Source organism: Pan troglodytes, chromosome 2 (assembly GCF_028858775.2).
Source record: "Pan troglodytes isolate AG18354 chromosome 2, NHGRI_mPanTro3-v2.0_pri, whole genome shotgun sequence".
NCBI lineage: Eukaryota > Metazoa > Chordata > Mammalia > Primates > Hominidae > Pan > Pan troglodytes.
In genome coordinates this window covers 54291077-54310563 of record NC_086015.1, presented here as the reverse complement: position 1 = coordinate 54310563, position 19487 = coordinate 54291077, and the positions used below count along the sequence as shown (strand labels likewise).

The following is a 19487-nucleotide window of genomic DNA, read 5'->3' as shown; positions in this document are numbered from 1 at the left end:
TCATCTCTCCTCCCAGCAAACACAGCAGCCTCCACTGCGTGACCTGCTAGCACACAATGCTATTGTTGTGTGTGTCTTATAGAGGGTGATGGACAACTGAATCCCAATGCCATGAGGGCTCTGATAGCTTCACAAGTGGGCAGATACACCAACAGCACCCATGCTGGCCAGTGGGTGGACCTAGGTTGGAGGCTGGTTCATTTGTTACTAAGCTTGCAACCTTAGGTAAAGGGTCTCCCCTCTCTGAACTCAGTTTGCTCATGTGTAAAGTCGGAATAACAGTGGCTCCTCCCTGGCAGTGTACACTGAGAACAACATCTGGAGCATTTAGCACAATCCACGGTTTTGGTCTTCCCCTTTTCCCATCTCCACAAGGGCAGACAGGTCTCATAAGGTTGTGTAACGATGCGCATCACTGCTTACCTTGAAAGGAGGAGGTGGTCCAGCTTCCAGCTTTCCCTCTGTGGTTGGATCCCTGTGCCCTTCCTTCCCAGTGGGGGCAAAGCAAGACTGTGGGCTCTACTTCCTACACACCTCAAACCTGTCACTCCGTTGTCTCACACTGGCCTCCCTGATGTTCCTCAAAGTCAACAAGCTTGTTACCACCTCAGAGGCTTGGCGGTGGCTGTTCCCTCCTGGAATGCTCTGCTCCCAGATAGCCCTGTGGCCAGCCCCGTCTTGTCAGCGAGCTCAAATGCCACCCCTTCAGTGAGGCCTTCTGTGTACATTCTTTTCCACATCACCCAGTTTTCTTTTCTTTTTTTGAGACAGAGTCTTGCTCTGTTGCCCAGGCTGGAGTGCAGTGGGGCGATCTCGGCTCACTGCAACCTCTGCCTCCCTGGTTCAAGCAATTATCTTACCTCAGCCTCCTGAGTAGCTGGGATTAAAGGCGCGTGCCATCACACCCACCTAAGTTTTGTATTTTTAGTAGAGACAGGGTTTCACCATGTTGGTCAGGCTGGTCTTGAACTCCTGACTTCATGATCCGACTGCTTCGGCCTCCCAAAATGCTGGTATTACAGGCGTGAGCCACTGCGCCCGGTCCAGTTTTATTTTCTTCATAGCACTTAGTCCTTAAGTTATATTATGCACAATGTACCCTGCGTGTCACTATTCCCAAAGGCCCTACAGAACCTGTTAAGTCACGCGGAACCACCTTTTTTTTTTTTTTTTTTTTTTGGAGTCTCGCTCTGTCGCCCAGGCTGGAGTGCAGCGGCGAGATCTAGGCTCATTGCAACCTCCACCTCCCAGGTTCAAGCAATTCTCCTGCCTCAGCCTCCTGAGTAGCTAGAATTACAGGCGCCCGCCACCACGCCCGACTAATTTTTTGTATTTTTAGTACAGACGGGGTTTCACCGTGTTAGCCGGGATGGTTTCCATCTCCTGACCTCGTGATCCGTCCGCCTGGGCCTCCGAAAGTGTTGGGATTACAGGCGTGAGCCACCGCGCCTGGCCGGAACCACCTTTAATCCTCACCAGGCAACCTTGGACAGGAGAAACTCGGGCCCTGACACCGCTAGTAAGGTGCCCAAGACCACATAGCAAGGCCGAGGACTGGGGTTTTCTGCTGGGGCCATTCCAGCTTTGGCTGATAATGCGTTTATTGCGTTACTTTAGTACAGTCGGCCTGCCTCGCCCCACCTCCAGCAGCCCAGCCTGTTCACAGCTTTCTGCTCACTGCTCACTACCCAAGGAGGTGGGGTCTGTCTCCCAGGGTGGGCACTCCAGGCACCTCCTCGGCCCTGGTCGTTGCTCTGGAGCCCGGCTTCCCCGTCCCTTCCCTCCGGCTGAATCCTGGGCCCGACCTGTGCCGCCCTCCCGGGGCTGCTACATTCAAGGGTTATCCTGTTAATAAATAAGCCCGCGCAGCTGCCCTCAGCCAGGGCCTGTCGGTTGGTGTCTCCATCGGCCGGTGACCCCCAATGTGCCCGGCCCCAACCCGTCCTTCTTTTCAGGGTCTGTCTGGCTCCTCTCTCGCCTGTCGTCTCCTGCTTGGTTCCCGGCGTGGGGACAGTCCAGTCACCAGTGCGTTGCGCTGCGCGGCCCCCGCTCAGCGCGAGGCTCAGGGGCGTGGGTCCTCCGGTTACGGCCCTTTCTCCGCGACTCCAGGGGCAGTGACTGCAGCGCAGGCTGCGGGCGGCACATGCGCAGGGAGTTCGCGCTGCCACCGCCGCCCGGCTCCACCAGCTGCAGAAAGTCCCGGTACCAGAGTTTGGGGCCCGGCGGCGCGGCGGGCGCAGCCTCCTCGGCCCGCGCCTGTCGTTCGGCCTGCGTAGCACTCAACACGTGCAGCGACAGGCGACGCAGCGGTTGCGTAAAGCCCTGCTCGACGGCGGCGCACAAGTACACGCCCGAGTCCCGGCGCCGCAGCCTGCGCAGCAGTAGTCCCCGGGCGGTGTGCTCGGTGCGCTCCTCTGCCAGCACCTGCGGGCAGAGGGCAGCGTGAGGCGGAGGTGTCGGGCCGGGAACAGGGCTTCCGGGCCCTAGCACGCGACGGAAGAAGCAAAGAGTCATTGGGAGCCGAGGTGGAGCGGGAAAGGGGTGCCCGCAGGCGCACATTTTAAGGCTGAGTGTTTGGGAGCTGGTGGTCTTCAAGGGAGAATCCGAAAGAGGCGGGGTTTACATGAACGTGGGGGGGAGTGGTGGTGGGTGGGTCAGGGACCTCAATGGGAGGGTCGAGGGCGGGTCTTCTCCTTGATTCAGGGGAGGCGGGTCGGGAGCCCCGTTGGACGCAATGGGGCCTCAGCAGCTTGTGGAGTGCAGGTGAGGGACCAAACTGGACAGGGCGGGGAGTGGATCTGGTTGGACGGGGCTTCGTTGGGTAGGGCGGGGCCTCTCCTGGATGCAGGGGGTGGGACAGGAGCCTGGCGGGGAGGGCGGAGTAAGGCTTACCTGGGTGTGGGCTGTCACCCCTGCGCGCTGGAAAGTCCACTCCACGCGCGCCTGCAGCGACCGGGGCTCACACTCCAGAAAGGCGCTGCTGCCCTCCACGCCGAACACCTTGTGTTCCAGCAGCGCGGGACGAGACGAGTCTTGGGGCGAGAAGAAAGTCAGATTTAGGCAAGGCAGGGCAGATGGGGCGTCTTCTGGGGCTGAGGGTAGGGGCAGCTGGGGCACTCACCTCCGGAGCACAACGTGCTGGGGTCGCCATTCCTTACGTCTTGCCGCCGGAACCGCCTGTGGGGAACATCCGATCTTCTGTGAGCCCTTCTTTCAGCCCCGGGCAGTGAAAGACCCTTCGCCTCCCTCCCGGCGGCCCAACCCCGACCCCGCCCACCTCTTGGCACTGGGCTGGAAGCGCGTGCACGCGACCCCGTCCCAGGCGCAGTAGGGGTCACGCGCCAGACAGCATTCGGTGCAGACGCGGCCGTGGGCAGCGCAGCGGTGCAACGCGATCTGGGCCACCGCGCTCCGCGAGGCTACGTACAGCTGGTGCTAGGGGGCACGAGGGGCTCTGGGCTGACCGAGGGCGACCCCACGCCTGCCTCCCATCGGTCAGGGATCCCTTCTCCCACTCGACAGATGGGAACACTGAGGTCTTACGCCTCAGGTCACACAGTCTAGCAAAGCCAGAGCCTGTACTCAAACCCGGGACTGCAAACTACCAAAAGGGGCCAGAGGCTTGGGACGCGCCAGGCACAAGCTCAGTCCATCCCACCCCGATCCCCATCCTGGTCACTCACCCTCTTGGAAGAAATTTGCATGCTCGTGACAGCGGCCGAGTCCTGAGAGGGAGGAGGGGCGACGGGGTCAGGGCTTAGGGGGGTGGGGGGGTCCCGGGCGACTGGGGGCGAGGCCTCACCTCAAACACGTGCAGCTCCTCCAGGAGCAGCCCCTCTGCGCTGGGCCTACTGCCCTTGGGGACCGAGATCACCTTCAGCACCGTGCCAGCGTCTGCAGGGATGAGAAGGGGTAATGACCATTGGTGCTCCCGGACAGCTGGGGCTAGTGTCTCCTCGCCTTTGAGGCGTCTACCCTCAGCATGTTTGGGTTGTGAAGAGTGTGGACTGGAAGAGTGTGGGTTTGGCAGCATCCACAAGGTGGAGACACAGCCCAGGAAAGGATGTGGAGATGGGACTGAACAGGGAGAGCTTCCATCAGCAGCCCACAGGGCCTGGCTGGGAGCCTGGGGGTCGCTGTGGAGGAACCCTGACCTGTGCCAATGAAGAGGACGTCATAGTGTCCGTCAGCGGCTGCAACCCGGTCCGCGGCAATTTGAGTGAAGGTGTAATTGGCTCCAACTTGTAGGAAAAGAGGGCGCCCCCCAATGGGCAGGACAGGGTTGTACATGAGGGGGTGGTTCCGCGCAAACTGGATGACATCGTCTGGGAAGTCCTTGGTGGAACTGAAGGTGCCAAAGGTCTTGCTGGGACACTGGGGGTGGGGGAAAGGGAGGCACAGCAGGGATATAGATATGGGGGCTTGATAGGCAGCCCTCCATGCCCAGCCTCTGGGAACATGGAGGGGGATGGGGACAGAACCCTGCCCTGAGAATTAGAGAGGAGATCAGCCTTGCCCTAGGAAGTCAGAGGCGGGAAACAAGCCTTGTCTTATGATGGAAACGTTTTCCCACCCATAACTAAAGGAAGAAACCACATTCACCAAGAAGACCCCAGGCCAAGTTCTCAAACCCTTGAGGCTTTGAAGTGGGTTGTAGTAGAAGTCCCTGGGCTACGAACCATGCCTGGCCGCGGGTAGGGGACGCGACCCTGGTATGACACCCACTGGTGCATGGGCCCCTCCTTGTGTGCAAAGGGTCCCAAGAAGGCCCGGCGCACGTCGTTCATGCTGTACACGCACACCGCAGAGCCCTGGAAGATGCTGCTGGAGGCGAAGACCAGGGCGAGGTGAGGGGCCGGGTGGAGCCCAGCGGCCCGCCCCGGGCGCTCCCTACCTCCTGCCCCTCACCTGGACGTGGAGAAGACGGCATAGAGCAGCGGGGTCCGGTGGTCCCGCGAGGACAACAGAAACACATCCTCTGCGGGGAAGGGGCCTAGCTGGGGTAGGGCGCACAGCCCCGCTGCGGCGGGGGCTCCCGGAGTCTGCGCCGCTGCCCCCCTCCCCAACCCCATACCCACTCCCGCACTCACGGAGCTGATCGAAGTGGGTGTCGCCCTCGACGCCGGGCACCGAGCACACCAGCCGCGCCTTCAGGAACGTCGTCCACTTGTTGACCAGGCTGCGCTGGCCGCCCACGTCGTTCTGCCGGGACGATCAAAGGGGATGAGGGCGAGACCAGGGCAGGCAAAGGGGTAGGGGCAGGGTCGCCGGGTGTGGCCCAGGGACTCCTCACCCGGCAGATCTGGCCAACGCGGGACACGGACAGGCGTCCCAGTGCCGGCGCCGCCTCTACCGCCGTCTCACGAAAGAAGAAGTAGATTTTGTCGTCGTCTGGGTTCTCGCTCTCCGGGATCCAAAATACCTTGACAAACTTGGGCTCTAACCGCGGCAGGAGGCATGGGTCAGCGGGTCCTGGCCTTGCCTCCTGATGCGAGACCCACGCGCTGCTTCCCCTTCCCGTAGTGCGGGCACAGCACCCGGGATCACAGTGTCTGACCACCCAACCTCTAGCAGCATGTCCAGTTGGCGCTCTGCGCGGACCGAATCCAAAGGATCAGGGCCTGCGAGGCAAGAAGCAGCCGCGAGGGGGCAGCAAAGACCGTGGCTACCTGGGGGCGCAGGCGGGAAGCCCGGCTAGCCTCCGATCTCGCCCCACACAGTCGCCCAGCATCTTAGGCTGGGGTAGGAGGGAGGTGAGGTAATCTGGTTTCACCTTCACTCATGAATCTTCCTCTCTAGCATAACCAGATGCTCCCCACTCCTGCTTCAAATCCTTCTGCTGGGTCCCATTGCTCTTTATTATTATTATTATTATTATTATTTATTTATTTATTTTTTGAGACAGTCTCGCTCTGTCACCCAGGCTGGAGTGCTCGATCTTGGCTCACTGCAACCTCAGCCTCCCAAGTAGCTGAGATTACAGTCAGAGTCTACCACCACACCTGGCTTTTTTTTTTTTTTTTTTTTTTTTGAGACGAAGTCTCGCTCTATTGCCCAGGCTGGAATGCAGTGGCACAGTCTCCATTCACTGCAACCTCCGCCTCCTGGGTTCAAGCGATTCTCCTGCCTCAGCCTCCTGAGTAGCTGGGATTACAGATGCACACCATCATGCCGGACTAATTTTTGTATATTTAGTAGAGACGGGGTTTCACCATGTTGGCCAGGCTGGTCTCAAATGCCTGAACTCAGGTGATCCGCCCACCTCAGCCTCCCAAAGTGCTGGGATTACAGGTGCACACCACTGCACCCGGCCAATTTTTGTATTTTTTAGTAGAGACAGGGTTTCACCATGTTGGCCAGGCTAGTCTCAAACTCCTGGCCTCAAGCGATTTGCCTGCCTCCGCCTCCCAAAGTGCTGAGATTACAGGTGTGAGCCACTGTGCCCACCAGCCCATAGCCCTTATTTAATTTTTATTTGATTTAGAGACAGGGTCTGCTCTGTCCTGCAGTGGCAGCATCATGGCTCACTGCAGCCTCCAACTCCTGGGCTCAAGTGATCCTTCCATCTCAGCCTCCTGACTAGCCAGGACTACAGGTGCGTGCATGCCACTGCCCCCAGCTAATTTTATTTTATTTTTTGTCTTGCTTTGTAGCCCAGGCTGGTATGAAACTCCTGTCTTCAAGCAATCTGTCTGCCTCAGCCTCCCAAAGTGCTGGGATTACAGGTGCAAGCCATTGTGCCCAGCCCCCATGACTCTTAGAATAAATGACTCTGGCCCCTGACAGTCCAGGCCCCCTTTTCATTGCTAGCTCTGCAAGTCTATTCCTTTGCTTGTTCCTGCATCCAGGCCTTTGCACTAGTTGCTCCCTCTGCCTGGAATGCTCATCCCTAAATTTTGCTGGCTAGCTGTCTTGTGCTTGGGAATTAGCTCATACTCCCCTCAGCACAGCGGCTTCCTTTACCCAACCCCCTCCAGCCACCCAGTCTCTTTTTCCCTTCCTCCCTTGTCTCTCTCTGGCCTCAAGGCCATTGGACTTGATCTTATCATGTATGTGATCTGTGAACTCAAAGAGGTCACGGTCATACCTGTCTTGTCTGTCTCTGTGACGCCAGTGCCTGATTAAGGAGGGTATTTGGTAAGACCTGGCCACACCCACTGCTCACTTACTTTATGGGCCTTGCTTGGCACCTGCCCTGTGGGAGGGTGACGACCTCCTCCCACCAACCCCACCAGCCTCTCACCATTGAGCCAGCGGGAGTCGTGTGGCTCTGTTCGGAGACTCGGACGTTGCCCTAGGCTGCGAAAGATGGTAAAGTCTCGTCCCATGAGGTCTGCTGCCACCCCTGAGTATAGCTCCTCCCCTGCAGACAGAGCAAGGGCCACTCAGGCAAATGGAGGGCTCTTGGGGCAGGAGGGCCTGGGGAGCTCTGGGAGCGAGTGAGGTTATGGGGGATTCCCTGGAGCTCTTGGGGGTCTTGGGACTTTGTGAGGTTCTAGAGTTTCTAAGGGGTTCTCTTGGGGCCTTAGCCCTTGGACTCACCCACCAGCACGGAGGCAGCCCGATGCCTGGGGTCATAAGGACTCTTCCCCTTGCCATCCTCTATCCTTCCTGGGTCCAGCCGGAGGACGGGCTCCTGGGAGGTGTGGCAAGTTGTGACTACCAGGCCCTTCTTACCCTCCTGACCTCGCTCCCTGCCTAGATCCGGCCTTACCTCTGCCCGGTGGCCCACTTCCACAAAGGCACAGGTTGGGTGGAAGGCTCCCGTGCCACAGGCCAGCAAATGGGTGCGGTTGTAGGCATGCAGCAACTTCACGAAGTTCATGCACTCAGTCTAGTAGGGTTGGAGGTGTGAGGCTTCCCCCAGGGACGTAGCCTTAAGAGGTCCCAGCTCACCAGTGGCATCCTCACCCCTCCCTCTCTTCGGCATCAGCCCAGGCAAGTACTAACATGGGCTACAGGGACCTGGGGGCCCTTGCTGACCAGCCCAGGCCTCACGAGGGTGGGTGTCTGGGGAAGCACAGGCCTGCAAAGCCTCCCATGACTCAGAGGCACCCCAGAAGAATTACACAAGCCCCCACCCTGACTCACCACCCCCAGACCTCAGCCACCTCGACCTCCCTGCCCTCATCCCAGCCAGAACAGGCAGGCCTCTGTTTTAGCCCTGCCCTGTCTCTGGGGTGAGGGGCTGACCCTCCCCACTCCCGGCCCGGGCAGCTGGCACTCACACCAATGTCCTTCCCTGCCCAGTTGCACTCCTCTCGCCATTCCACAGGGGCCGGCCAGGCCAGCTATCGGGAGGTTGGGGGAGAGGGGACACAGGTCAGGAACTTGGGATATTCTCTACCTCAGGGAGCCATTCCTCTGGGTCTCTCCAGGCTGGAGTGGGGTCCCAGGGCTCCTTCCCTGGGGAGTGCTGGGGTTGGGAGTCCCTGGCACCTTCTTGGCCCGCTTGCTGATGTTGTCCAGGTTGAGGGAGGCCACATGGTTCTCGGCGCCCACAAACAGGCGTCCACGCTCCTCATCCACCAGCAAGGCCTCGTAGCAGCAGGTTCGCTCCAGGCTGAAAGTCTGGAGACCATGCCAAGCCTGGAGCTCTGCAGGGCAGGACACTGCTGATGACTCGCCAGCCATGCTGGAAGCCTCCCCCAGGTCCTGCCTGGTGGTGACTCTATCGGCCAAGGTTGCCATTAGGACCTGGCCTGTACACATGTGAGTTTACATGTGTGTGAGTTTACACACGCAAACCCAAGCCCACCCAGGTGCACGTGTGGAGCTGCCAGGGTAGGTGGTACATCCTCCCAGGAAGAGGAAGGCAGGTTGAACTTGGGCATGCTCAGACAGGTGGTGTCTCCAGGCGGGCGCACTGGGAGGCAAGGCTTATGGACACCAGAGTCCTGGGGGAGACTGGCATGCAGGGATGGCCAGAACCCCAACTCCCAAAAGTCAGGCTGAGAGTTCCTTTCCTGCCACTCCACCACCAGCCTGAGCTCAGCAGAACTGCCTATTCACTGCCACTGCCCAGGGGCCACCCTCCTATACAGGAGGCATGAGAAGGGGGCTCTGACTTCCCTGTTGCTCTGCTGAAGGAGTATCGCCTTGTTGGGGGTACTGAACGGAACAGAGACAAGGTCTGTTGCTATGGGGACAGGAGGGGTCTTCCTGAGAAAGCACGAAGAGAATGTGGGCAGAGGCTGGGGGCTGAGGCCCGGACAGGGTTAACTGGAGGTGGCCTGAGAGTGCCCACTAATCCTACCAGAGTCTGGTGACAGGCACGCACATGGGGCAACAGCCAACACAGAGCCCCCTGGCCATACGGGGACCCTTTCCTGCCCACCTCAAGCTGGGCCCTCCCGCCTGCCAGGTGCACCTACCTTGGAAGGAGAGCCGAAGGCGTGGGGGGCTGGGGGCGGCACTCCCCAGCCCCACTGCCCAGAGCAGGGCCAGGCCCGGGATCACGGCGGCAGCCCCGGCCCACCCCATCTCAGCAGCTCAGGGCGCTCAGGGTTCAGCGGGTGTGTGTGTGGAGGAGCCTTGAGCTGCCCTGGACTCTGCCCCAGGATCTGGAAGAGGAGTCAGCAGTGAGGGTGAGGGCGGGAGGCTAGTGGGGGAGTCCCCAGGGATCAGATTACAGCCCCTAGGGGAAAGAGGCTGGGGGGTCGCATTCCACTTCCGAACCCTCCCCTCCGAGGGTGCCCCGCCTGGCCACAATCACAGACACACCCACGCCACTGGGCACACCCTCAGGGTCACCCTGCACTGGCAAGCCCGCCTCACCACGTCACCCTTCCCAGTAACCTCCTCTCTTGTATACACACTCACAGACATTAATTCACAATGTGCCACCCACTTCATGCCAGCCTAGACCTGGGAGGAGGGATACTGGGAGACATAGACAAGGTCCCCATGTGAAAGGGGACAGAGCGCCAACAAGGAATCAGATGGATGCAGAGGGTGCCAAGTGCAATGAGCAAAACAAGCCAGTCAAAAGAGTGAGAGTGACAGGAGGGGGTCAGGCCTCTGGAGGTGGCAGTGTCCCCACAGTCCCGCAGAAAAACACGGAGACACTTTTGAGGCTAGAGCCAAGGGTGTGGGTGCCTGTGAATGTGTTTCCGAGTGTCCCCTTGTGATGTGCGCATGTGTGTAGTGTGTATGTGCATGTGTGTGCACATCTATGTGCAAATATATAGTGTGTCATATTGCACATGTGTGGATATGGGTTGGTGTGCACACATGTGGCACTGTGCAATCCATGCAGTACATATGTGTGATATGTGCATATTTTGCACACAGATGTGTTGCACATTTGTGCATGTGCAAACGTGCGCACCCATAAGAATAGACATGTCTCTGGGCATGCAAGTGAGCAAATCCAACTGCAGCATCAATCACTCCATTCCTCAGAGGGAGAAGTGCTACCCAGGAGACCCAAGACCTGGGCAGAAGCCTCAGCCTCTGACTTGGGGACTGCTCCCAACCCAGCTGAAGCAGCCTCTGCATTTGAGCTTGAGGGCTCTCTCTCCACACCCCTGAGGAATCAAAGAGGGGCAAGGTGAGGCAGCCCTTCATTCGCACCCCAGCCTCCTGGCCTCGCTGAGCTGGCCTTCCCTCTCAACACCTCCACAGCCTCTCTGAGCCTCTCCCTTCACTTCTCTCACCCCTTGAGTTCTCCCCCATCTTTGAGCCCCTCCACTCTAGGAGCCAGACACCTCCCCCTGGCCCTCAGCTGGGGCAAAGACCTGGCTGCTATGCCCACCCTCCTTCCCAGGGGTCAGCTGGGCAGGTGCTGGACACAGGAGCCCAGGGAGTGGGACAAGGTTCCAGGTGGGATTAAGCAAGTGGAGCAGCTGCTGAGGCAGGTTCCAGGCCCCTCCACCCACACTCCTGCCCAGCTCCTGGCCCCATCCCAGGCCAGGACCCCCACCTCCCTCCTTCCCTCCGCTGACACTTGCCGCTGCCTCTTCTCAGGTTCTAGAGGTCTTCCAGGCCAACACTGGCTGCCTTCTCACACTCCACCGAGGACTCCCGCAGCAGCATCTCTCCACTCTGGCCCCTTCCCACCCTGGGGCCGCTGGGGACCCTCTGACGGCTCCTTTAAGGAGCAGCCCCCGCCCCCACCAGGCCAGCCACCGCCCCACGCACCGCCCGCCGCGCCGTAAAGTTTAGAGGGCGGATCGGGTGACCGGGCAGGCAGCCGGGACCGGCTGGAGACGGCAGCCAGGCGGGAGTGGAATGGGCACAAGGGAGGGGCTGGTAGGTATGACCCCTCCCATATTGGGCCTTAAAGCAGAAGGGTGCCCCAGGTGGCGGTCCCAGAAGCCAGGTGGCCAGCCAAGGCAAGGGAGGAAGAAACCCCAGCTCCAGGGGCTCAGCAGGCAAAGGGAATCACTGGGTGGGGGCACCACCCGTAGACTCCAATATCTCACCTCTCCCTCCACAGGTGGGGAGCTGTGGGGAAAGATAATGGGGAGCTCAGCTGCCACCTCAGTTCCCAGGGACCGGCTGGGGTGGCCGGGCAGCTGGAGGTCAGGGGAGGGGCTCTCAACTGGAGGTCGGATGGGCCCTCAGGACCCAGTCCCCGTCCTTCCTCACCACTTGGGCCACTTAGTACTTCAGTGGCCTGGCCAGCAGTGGCTTCTTCCATGACAGCCAGATAGGGGAGGGAGAGGAGGGCAGGAGAGGGACAGACGCAGGAGGAGCAGCAAATCTCACTTCTGCACCACAGGGCGGGGCCCATCTGGAGTCCGCCATCCTGGACAGGTAGCTTTGCATCTCTGCTGAGAGGTTGGGGGGCGGACCATGTGACCTCCCTTCCTCTGGCTTCTCTTTCAGGTTGTAGGTGAGAGGAACAACCCCCACCAAACCCAGAGCCGAAAACTGAGGGAGTTTTACAGACAGGACGGAGCTCCTGCACCTCGGAGCCTCAGTTGGGAATGACCTGGGGTCTTGTCCTGAAGCTGAGTCTGGTGAACGTGCCCCATTTGTAGCATGAGGGGTACTTCTCTGGAGGGACTGTATGTTGACAGTGGCAGAGTGGAGCCCTGAAGTCCACCTGAGTGAATATACCAGGGCTTGAGAATGGGCTTTGATCCTTCCATCCCCGCAAAAGGCATTTTCCTACCACCTCCCAAGGTTGATGGGGCAGTGTGGGCATTCCAAGTGTTGCAGTTCTGTTGCCCAGCCCTGGATGCCTCCAGCCAAGCAAGGACAGAGGTGGGGAGCACATCTCCAAGTCCCCTGGAAGTGGAAGTGGGGCTATGCCCCTCCTTCCTGAGCCTGAGGACCTGGTATACCTGGCCTGCCCTGGCCAGCTGGCAGGTAAATAACAGGGGCCAGTGGGAGCCGCAGGGCCCTTCAGGAGGGCAAGTGGAAGGACAGATCCCTGCCTGGGCTCGTGGGCTTCCTGGATGCGGCCTTTTCCTACTCCAGGAGTAGCTGCCTCTAGCCTTAGAGGACCTGGGCAGGCTCTCCTGGCTCCATGCAAGCAGACAACATTCTTTGGCTGTTTACAGCTTTCCACCCAAGCAGCCAGGATCAGCAAGTGCCTCAGAGGCTCCCATCCACTCCCACTGTGCCCCCATAGGCCCTCACTGCCTTATGTTTTCCAGGCCCAGGGGCCCTGTCTCTGTTTCATCACCCCGCACCTTCCTCCACCTGTGTTCACTCTGGGAAACGGTATCAGAACCCCACCCCCCCCACCGCCATTATCTTTCCAATAGCTTGGGAGTCAACCCCCAGCCAAAAGGACTAGGCTGTCTCTGTCCCCATTGAGTGCTGTGCCCTGTCCTCTGTCCTCTAGATGTGTACCCTCCCTTGAGTAGGAATGAAGGTCTCCAGGGATGGGAGGTCAAGTTGTCCCTGATTCCACATGGTCCCCTTTCTGTTCCTCAGCCCCAGGTCCAGTGTGCCAGGCCATGGGTAGGGGCCCCCATGGAGGTCAGCACTCCAGGAGCAGGGTCACTGCCTGTGGGTCACACTGGGGGCTGGAACTCCTCGAGGATTCTGGAATCAGGCAGCCTGAGCCTGAGTCTCAACAGAATGGGGCAAACCAGGCAAGGCAGCTGGGGTCCCTTTTCCTGCCTGTACTCCTACCCTGGACCTCTCTCTTTTGAGGGAGCTTCCATGGGCAGAGACCTGCCTGGGTCCTTGCTCTGGGGCTGCCTGTCAGTGGCATGGCCTACCACAGCCTTGGCTTTTCCTTCTGGAAAAACCTGGATTGTTGTGCCAAATCTCAGCACCTGCCTCCCCACCCCTGGCCACCAGCTGGGCCTGCCCCTTTGCCCCTGCCTGGACTCCGGGTGGTGTGGTTGGGGTGGGACACCCATCTGAGGAAGGTTGTGGCAACCCTCCCCGTGCAGCCTGGGCTGGATGGGATCTTGGGCGCCCCACTCACACCTGCTTTAGTCATCAGGGCTTGTGGCTCCAACGTCACAACTCTTCCTTGTTCTGGCCACGTAGGTACCAGGTCATGCTGCCCAGAGGACTTAGGCACAGTGGGGGCAGGCATGGGCGGCCATAGGATCATCACCTGAGGCCTAACTTCCCAGACACTCTAAGGCCCTGCCCCAGGGGCATCTCCTGGGGAAGCGTCTGCAGGCATGTCCTCACCCCAGCCTGGTCTCCACATTCCCAGGGGACCCTGGCCCACCTTTTTTGAAAGATTAGCTCCTCCCCTCCTTGCCTGTTCCCCTTCCCTTCTGAGGGCCCTGTCAGAACTGAGATGGAGGTGCTGAGGGAGGGGCTACCAAGAACCCTGGGCCTCTGGCTGTGGCCCTACCCCCGCCCGCCCCACCCCTGCCCTCCCCTCCTGCACATTCCTCCCAGGCTGAGGTCAGCCCCTCTGGGATGCGGGAGCCCCCCCCACCAGCCACATCACAGCTCTTCCCTCACTCCTGTTTTCCTCATTGCCCAGCAGGGAGGGGTGGGAGGAGAGGGGGCTGGGGGCGGGGCCTCCCTCTCCCTCCCTCCTCTGGAGCCCGGCAGGGTGGAGGGGGCTATGCCAGGAATGCTGGAAAGTGGACTCTGAGGGCACACTGCACTCATGAACAGACATTCACATAAATACTACATTCTCCTAACTGGCTAGGGGAGAGCCTCCCAGGAGTACTGGGTATGGGGCTCTGAATGCTCTGGGGAGGGCTGAGGAGTCTGGAGCCAGCCCCAAGGATCAACCCCCTTGTTAGTCCAGCAGGAGGTGGGGCTGAATCCCTACCCCGCCGCTCAGCCGACCCCGTGGCCCTAGCTGGAGTCTGCACCTCTCATTTTCCCTGCAGCTGCAGACAGTGGCCAGGCAGGTCTGGCACACAGTGGGGGTACCACAGGTTTGCACTCTTGCTGCCACCTTAGCTCTGGGCATCTTGGGCACCCAGGCCTATGAGGGCCTCAGAGAAACCCTCCACTGCTGCCTCTTCCATCCCAGCTGAACAAGGCCCCTTCTCGGGCTCAGCTCCTCTCTTGTCCCCTTTTGCTGTGCCCCTCACCCCAGTACTTTTTTTTTTCTTCTTTTTTTTGAGACAGGATCTTGCTTTGTCACCCAGGGTGGAGTGCAGTGGTGGGATCATGGCTCACGGCAGCCTCAACCTGCCGAGCTCAAGTGATCCTCCCACCTCAACCTCCTGAGTAGCTGGGACTACAGGCATGCGCCACCATGCCTAGCTAATTTTTTTGTATTATTATTATTTTTTTTGGTAGAGATGAGGTTTTGTCATGTTGCCCAGGCTGGTCTTGAACTCCTGGGCTCAAGCAGTCCTCCTGCCTTGGCCTCCCAAAGTGCTGGGATTAGAGGCATGAGTCACCGCTCCCGGCCACCTCAGTACAATTACTTCCTCAACCCTCTGACCCCAGGGTTCTCTTGACCCCAGGGTCCTCAACCCTCTGTGCCCAGGGTTCTACTTGAACCTCCCTCCCTCCCCTGGGTGGGGACTCCTCAGTCTTCTCCCTTCCCAAGTCCCCAACCCACCCCTGGCACTGCCAAGCCTGCCCTCCTGAGAGCCCCTACCTTTTATCTTACTTAGGACAAGCACTGACCCCTTTACCCTCCCCCAGGCTGTATTCCTGGGGTCATTCTGTCATTTCTCTCCCCATGCCTCCCCTCTGCAGGACCGTGTCCCTGACCCCTGACTCAGAGAGCTTGCTGAAGTTTGGCGGGATTGCAGGCTTTTAGCTTGGCATTCACAGGGCCACTCTCTTTTTCATCTTTTTTTTTTTTTTTTTTTTTTTGAGACAGGATCTTGCTTTGCCACCCAGGCTGGAGTGCAGTGGCAAGATCATGGCCCACAGCAGCCTTGACCTCCAGAACTCAAGTGATCCCCCCACCTCAGCCTCCCGAGGAGCTGGGACTCCAGGCACACACCACAACACACAGTTAATTTTTGTATTTTTTGTAAAAATGGAGGTCTCACTATGTTGCCCAGGCTGATCTTGAACTCCTGGGTTCAAGTTATCCTCCTGCCTCAGCCTCCCAAAGTGTTGGAATTATAGGCCTGAGCTACCACACCGAGGCCACAGGACCACTCTGAAGCTTGGTGTAGCTTCCAGTACTCCACCTGCCCCATTTCTGGGATGCATTAGCTCTTTTGTTGCCAAGACTTTGCTTGCGCTGTGCCCTCCACCCTTTAGACCCTTCCTCTTGTCACCTGCTGGACTTCTCACCGTTCATGATCCACCTTGGCTGTCACCTGTCTTCTGTGTAATTCCAGACCCCTGTGGTGCCAGGTTCAAGCCTCTGGGCAGGGCTCTGTGTTCCCCACTGTGGGGGAAGCAGCAAGGGCTATAATCACTGGAGAACCCAGGACCCAGCAGAGGACAGGCACAGGGAGGCAGGAGATGGTGTGCCCGCAGGAAGCCCTTCCACCTTCCTAGGCATGCTGAGTCTCCACGGGGTTGGAAGACAGATGGAGAAAGGACACCCCTTAACCCTGTCCCAGTCCCCCAGGCCTTGATGACCCTGACCTCAGTAAGGTCAGAAAGCAGAAGGCAGTGGGATGAGATGTCAAACTCTGATTTTTCTCCCAGCCAAGATCACCAGGGGCTGTGGGGCTGCATCTCTGGCAAGGGGAGAAAAGGACCCATGGCCTTGACTTCTGCTCCTCTTGGATATTAGTGCCCATCACCATGTGACTGAGGGCTGAGTGGCTTGCAGGCATGGACACATTTGCTGCCACACAGCTGCATACATACCCCAGCTGACTGGAGGCCATCCCCCTGGGTGATGAGAGGCGCTGCCTTCCCTCTGGTAGTCCATGGTAGAGATGAGGACCGCTAGGATCTTTTGTTTTTAAGAGACGGGGTCTTGCTATGTTGCCCAGGCTGGTCTCAAACTTTTGGCCTCAAGTGATCCTCCTGCCTTGGCCTCCAAAAGTGCTGGGATTAAGGCATGAGCCACTACATCCAGTCAGGGTCTCCTTTTATTTATTTTTTTGAGATGGAGTCTCGCTCAGCCACCTAGGCTGGAGTGCAGTGGCACAATCTTGGCTCACTGCAACCACCGTCTCCTGGGTTCAACTGATTCTCCTGTTTCAGCCTCCTGAGTAGCTGGGATTACAGGCACCCGTCATCATGCCCAGCTAATTTTTGTATTTTAGTAGAGATGGGGTTTCACCATGTTGGCCAGGCTGGTCTTGAACTCCTGATCTCAGGTGATCCGCCTGCCTTGGCCTCCCAAAGTGCTAGGATTACAGGCGTGAGCCACCACACCCAGCCCCAGGGTCTCTTTTTAGGGCAGCAGACACAGAGATTGGGGTCAGTTTTGGGGAGTGGGGCCAGACCCAGAACTCAGCCAAACAATGCTGTAGTCTTGTCCTTGCCTCCACCCTGACTCCCTGACTCCTAGGGTTGCTAGGACTTGGCTGGCTATGCCACTGACCAGGCAGCTGGAGTCAGGGCTTGTATTCTCTACTCAACTGGTTTGCCACTCAGTTTGGGTGGGGTGGGGTGAAATGATTCTGGGGAACTGAGAGGACTAAGTTTTCCTGACATCAGAAGCCATGGGGCTCCCTGGAACATGGGACTTCTTCCAGGCCTTGGCAGCCCCTGCAGCCTCGGTGATCCCTGCTGTAACCCTGGAGAGGGCCCTTTCCCCCTTCTGCACCTGGCATCTAGGTCTGCACCTACCTGCTGGGACAGGGGGTGGTACAGGGGGGGTGTCTAGGCCTGGGGAACTACCGAGGCAGCCTGCCTGGCTCCTCCTCACTGAGTTTCCCTCTACTCTCCTCTCTCAGGCCTCTCTGACTCTGAAAGCTTGCCTCTCTCTTCCTAGCTGCTCCCCCACCCCCCAAATGGGTTAAAAATACCAAAGTTCCCACCACATCAGTAGCCGGAGCAATTATTTCAAGTGGGCCAGGCCCTCTGGGAGGCAGATCAACTTCATGGCAGTCTCCACAGGCTGGAGACAACTCACCCCACGCTGGGAGCATGAGCCTGGGTCCCTGCCCAGCTCTGCATGTCCTGCTAAGGGTCCTGGGCCTCACAGCTGCAGCTCTCCATGCGTGGAGACAGAAAGATGGGGCTTCTTAGGCTGGGAGGGCTCTGGGGATGCAGCACCAGGGAGCATTGAATTTCTGGTGCTCCTCACCCAACTGCTCCTGAGGGTTGATGAATGGTTGAGGTCCAGCTTGGGACAGCTCCAGGCAGCAGGGGATGCCCAGGAACCAACCTCATGGAGTCCCTTCAGTTGGGGTACAGGACACCTGGGCAGTCCCTTCCTGCCTGCAGCCCCACATGGCTGGGAATTTCCCAACCACCAAACACAAGGCTGAATTGACAGGCCGCCTCCACCAGTGCTGGGACAATGGAGCCTTATGCCCTGGAAATCTGAGCCTGGGTGGGAGGCCGGGGCAGGTGGAGGCCTAGCTGTCTGCACTCAGGGAAGCCCTGCCCCCAGGATCCCACCCAGACCCACTGCCAAGACGGCACCAGGGCAATCCTGTCAGGGCCCCGCATGGCCCACCCAGGGAGGGAGGCACTGGGTGAGTTAGGCAGACAATGCCAGGCCCTCAATGGTCCCTCTGTGCAGGGTTCCCCCTCAGGACAGAAGGAAGGAACCATCTCCCGCCCGCTTCCTGCTGGGCGGGCATCGGGGCTCTGGCGCTCCTGCTCGCACATCTGCGGCTCAGCGGGGTCCAGGCCTGGGCCTCTGAAAGAAGGCGGGGACCTGGGTTGGGCGCAGGATCCTGTTCTCCGTGTCGTCGGCCCTCGCAGGCAGGGGCAGCAGGAAAGGCCCGAGGAACTGGGGCGGGGACCGGGCCTGGGGGGCGCCGATGTCCTTCCGACCGGGCGGCAGCAGCCTTTCATCTCCTGCCAGTGCCCGCGGCCGAAGCTACGGGGCACTGGCAGGTGTGCGGGGACGGGGTCCCGGGTCTCTGGCTCAACCCTCCAACCCTCCCTCCCTCCCTCCCCGCCTCCGCGGCGCCGACCCCGGCCCGCCCTCTGCCCAGGCCGCTCTGTCCTGGGGCGGCCGCGGAGCCGTCGCCGCCTCACAAAGCTGCCTTTGTGTCCAGCGGCCTCCGCGGGACCCGCTGACGTCAGCCTCTGTGACCAGCCAGGCAGGGCAGAGCACGGGCGGCGGCGCCCCCTGGCGGCCGGAGGCGGAGGCGCCAACCCCGGAGCCCCACCCAGTCGAGGCCAGCCTTTCCGCGAGCCCGCCCCCACACGTTCAGGCCGCGGCTGCCCCCGGGAGAAGGTCCAGGCACCTCGATGGCACTCAGGGCCCGCCCCACAAGCATCACCAGCCTTGCCATCTGCAATTCCCTTCCCCAGCAACGCGCGGGCCCTTCCCACAGCCTCATGGAGCCTTCCATCTTCAGAGTCAATGATCTGCAGCCCTCCAGGCCCAGCCTGTGGCAACCATCACATGGTAATATGGCCACCTGTCACTACCCCTCAGGTTTGGCGGCGGCCCTCTGGGGCAGGGACCTTTCTGAATATGTCTTAAGGCCCCTACTGGCCTTTTTAGTCAAGCCAGGACTGCATGCGGCCCACCTGGCTGTTTGGCCTTGGCAACGCACACTCTCCGGGCCTTGGTACCTAAGTCGGAAGTCACTTTCTCCTTCCGCGCTAGAGAGGCCGGCCACCCCTCCTGCTCCAGGTGTGGAAGAGCACCTTGCAACAGCTCCCTTAGAAGCCTGCCCAGCTGCCCGAGACCCAAGGCTGCAGAGTACTGGAAGGGCGGGGACACACGGGCCCCACATGGATGCTGCCTAGTCCAGGTGGGAGAAATGAAGCTCAGAGCGTTGGGCTCCAGGACGGCCCGGAAAGCTGAGTCAGGGCCCTGACTCAGGTTGAGGACTGAGGTTAGGACCACCATCACCTTGGCACACCTTAGCCCGGGCCTCTGCCCCTGGGAGAGAACACCCATCAGCTCTCGGTATTTTTTTTCTTTCTACATTTTATTATTTCAAACCAGGTGAACAATTCCATAAAACATGTGAAAAAAGCAAGGAAGTGTTCAACGCTGAAGGCCCCGGGCCTGGGACAAGGGCATGAGGGGC

General features: G+C 59.5%; 1 protein-coding gene across 7 annotated transcripts; it reads right to left on the bottom strand.

Moving 5' to 3' along the window:
• Positions 1–1560: 1560 nt before the first annotated feature.
• SEMA3B (semaphorin 3B) lies at positions 1561–11448 on the bottom strand. 7 transcript variants are annotated; one of them, XM_063805820.1, is made up of 18 exons: positions 10953–11283; positions 9375–9563; positions 8440–8597; positions 8229–8291; positions 7715–7834; positions 7547–7636; positions 7244–7363; positions 5294–5439; positions 5091–5202; positions 4909–4978; positions 4680–4821; positions 4155–4374; positions 3803–3894; positions 3684–3725; positions 3278–3435; positions 3122–3177; positions 2893–3032; positions 1561–2424 (listed from the first exon to the last, which is right to left on the bottom strand). In XM_063805820.1, the coding sequence occupies exons 7-18, from the start codon at positions 7326–7328 to the stop codon at positions 2020–2022; spliced, it is 1668 nt and encodes a 555-aa protein (XP_063661890.1). In that variant the 5' UTR covers positions 7329–7363; positions 7547–7636; positions 7715–7834; positions 8229–8291; positions 8440–8597; positions 9375–9563; positions 10953–11283; the 3' UTR covers positions 1561–2019. The 7 variants fall into 7 exon arrangements, with proteins under 7 accessions (XP_063661890.1, XP_016796628.1, XP_016796631.1 ...); XM_016941139.3 differs by having other exon boundaries at positions 4680–4824; positions 7543–7636; positions 10953–11186; XM_016941142.3 differs by having other exon boundaries at positions 7543–7636; positions 10953–11186.
• Between the last annotated feature and the right edge of the window lie 8039 nt (positions 11449–19487).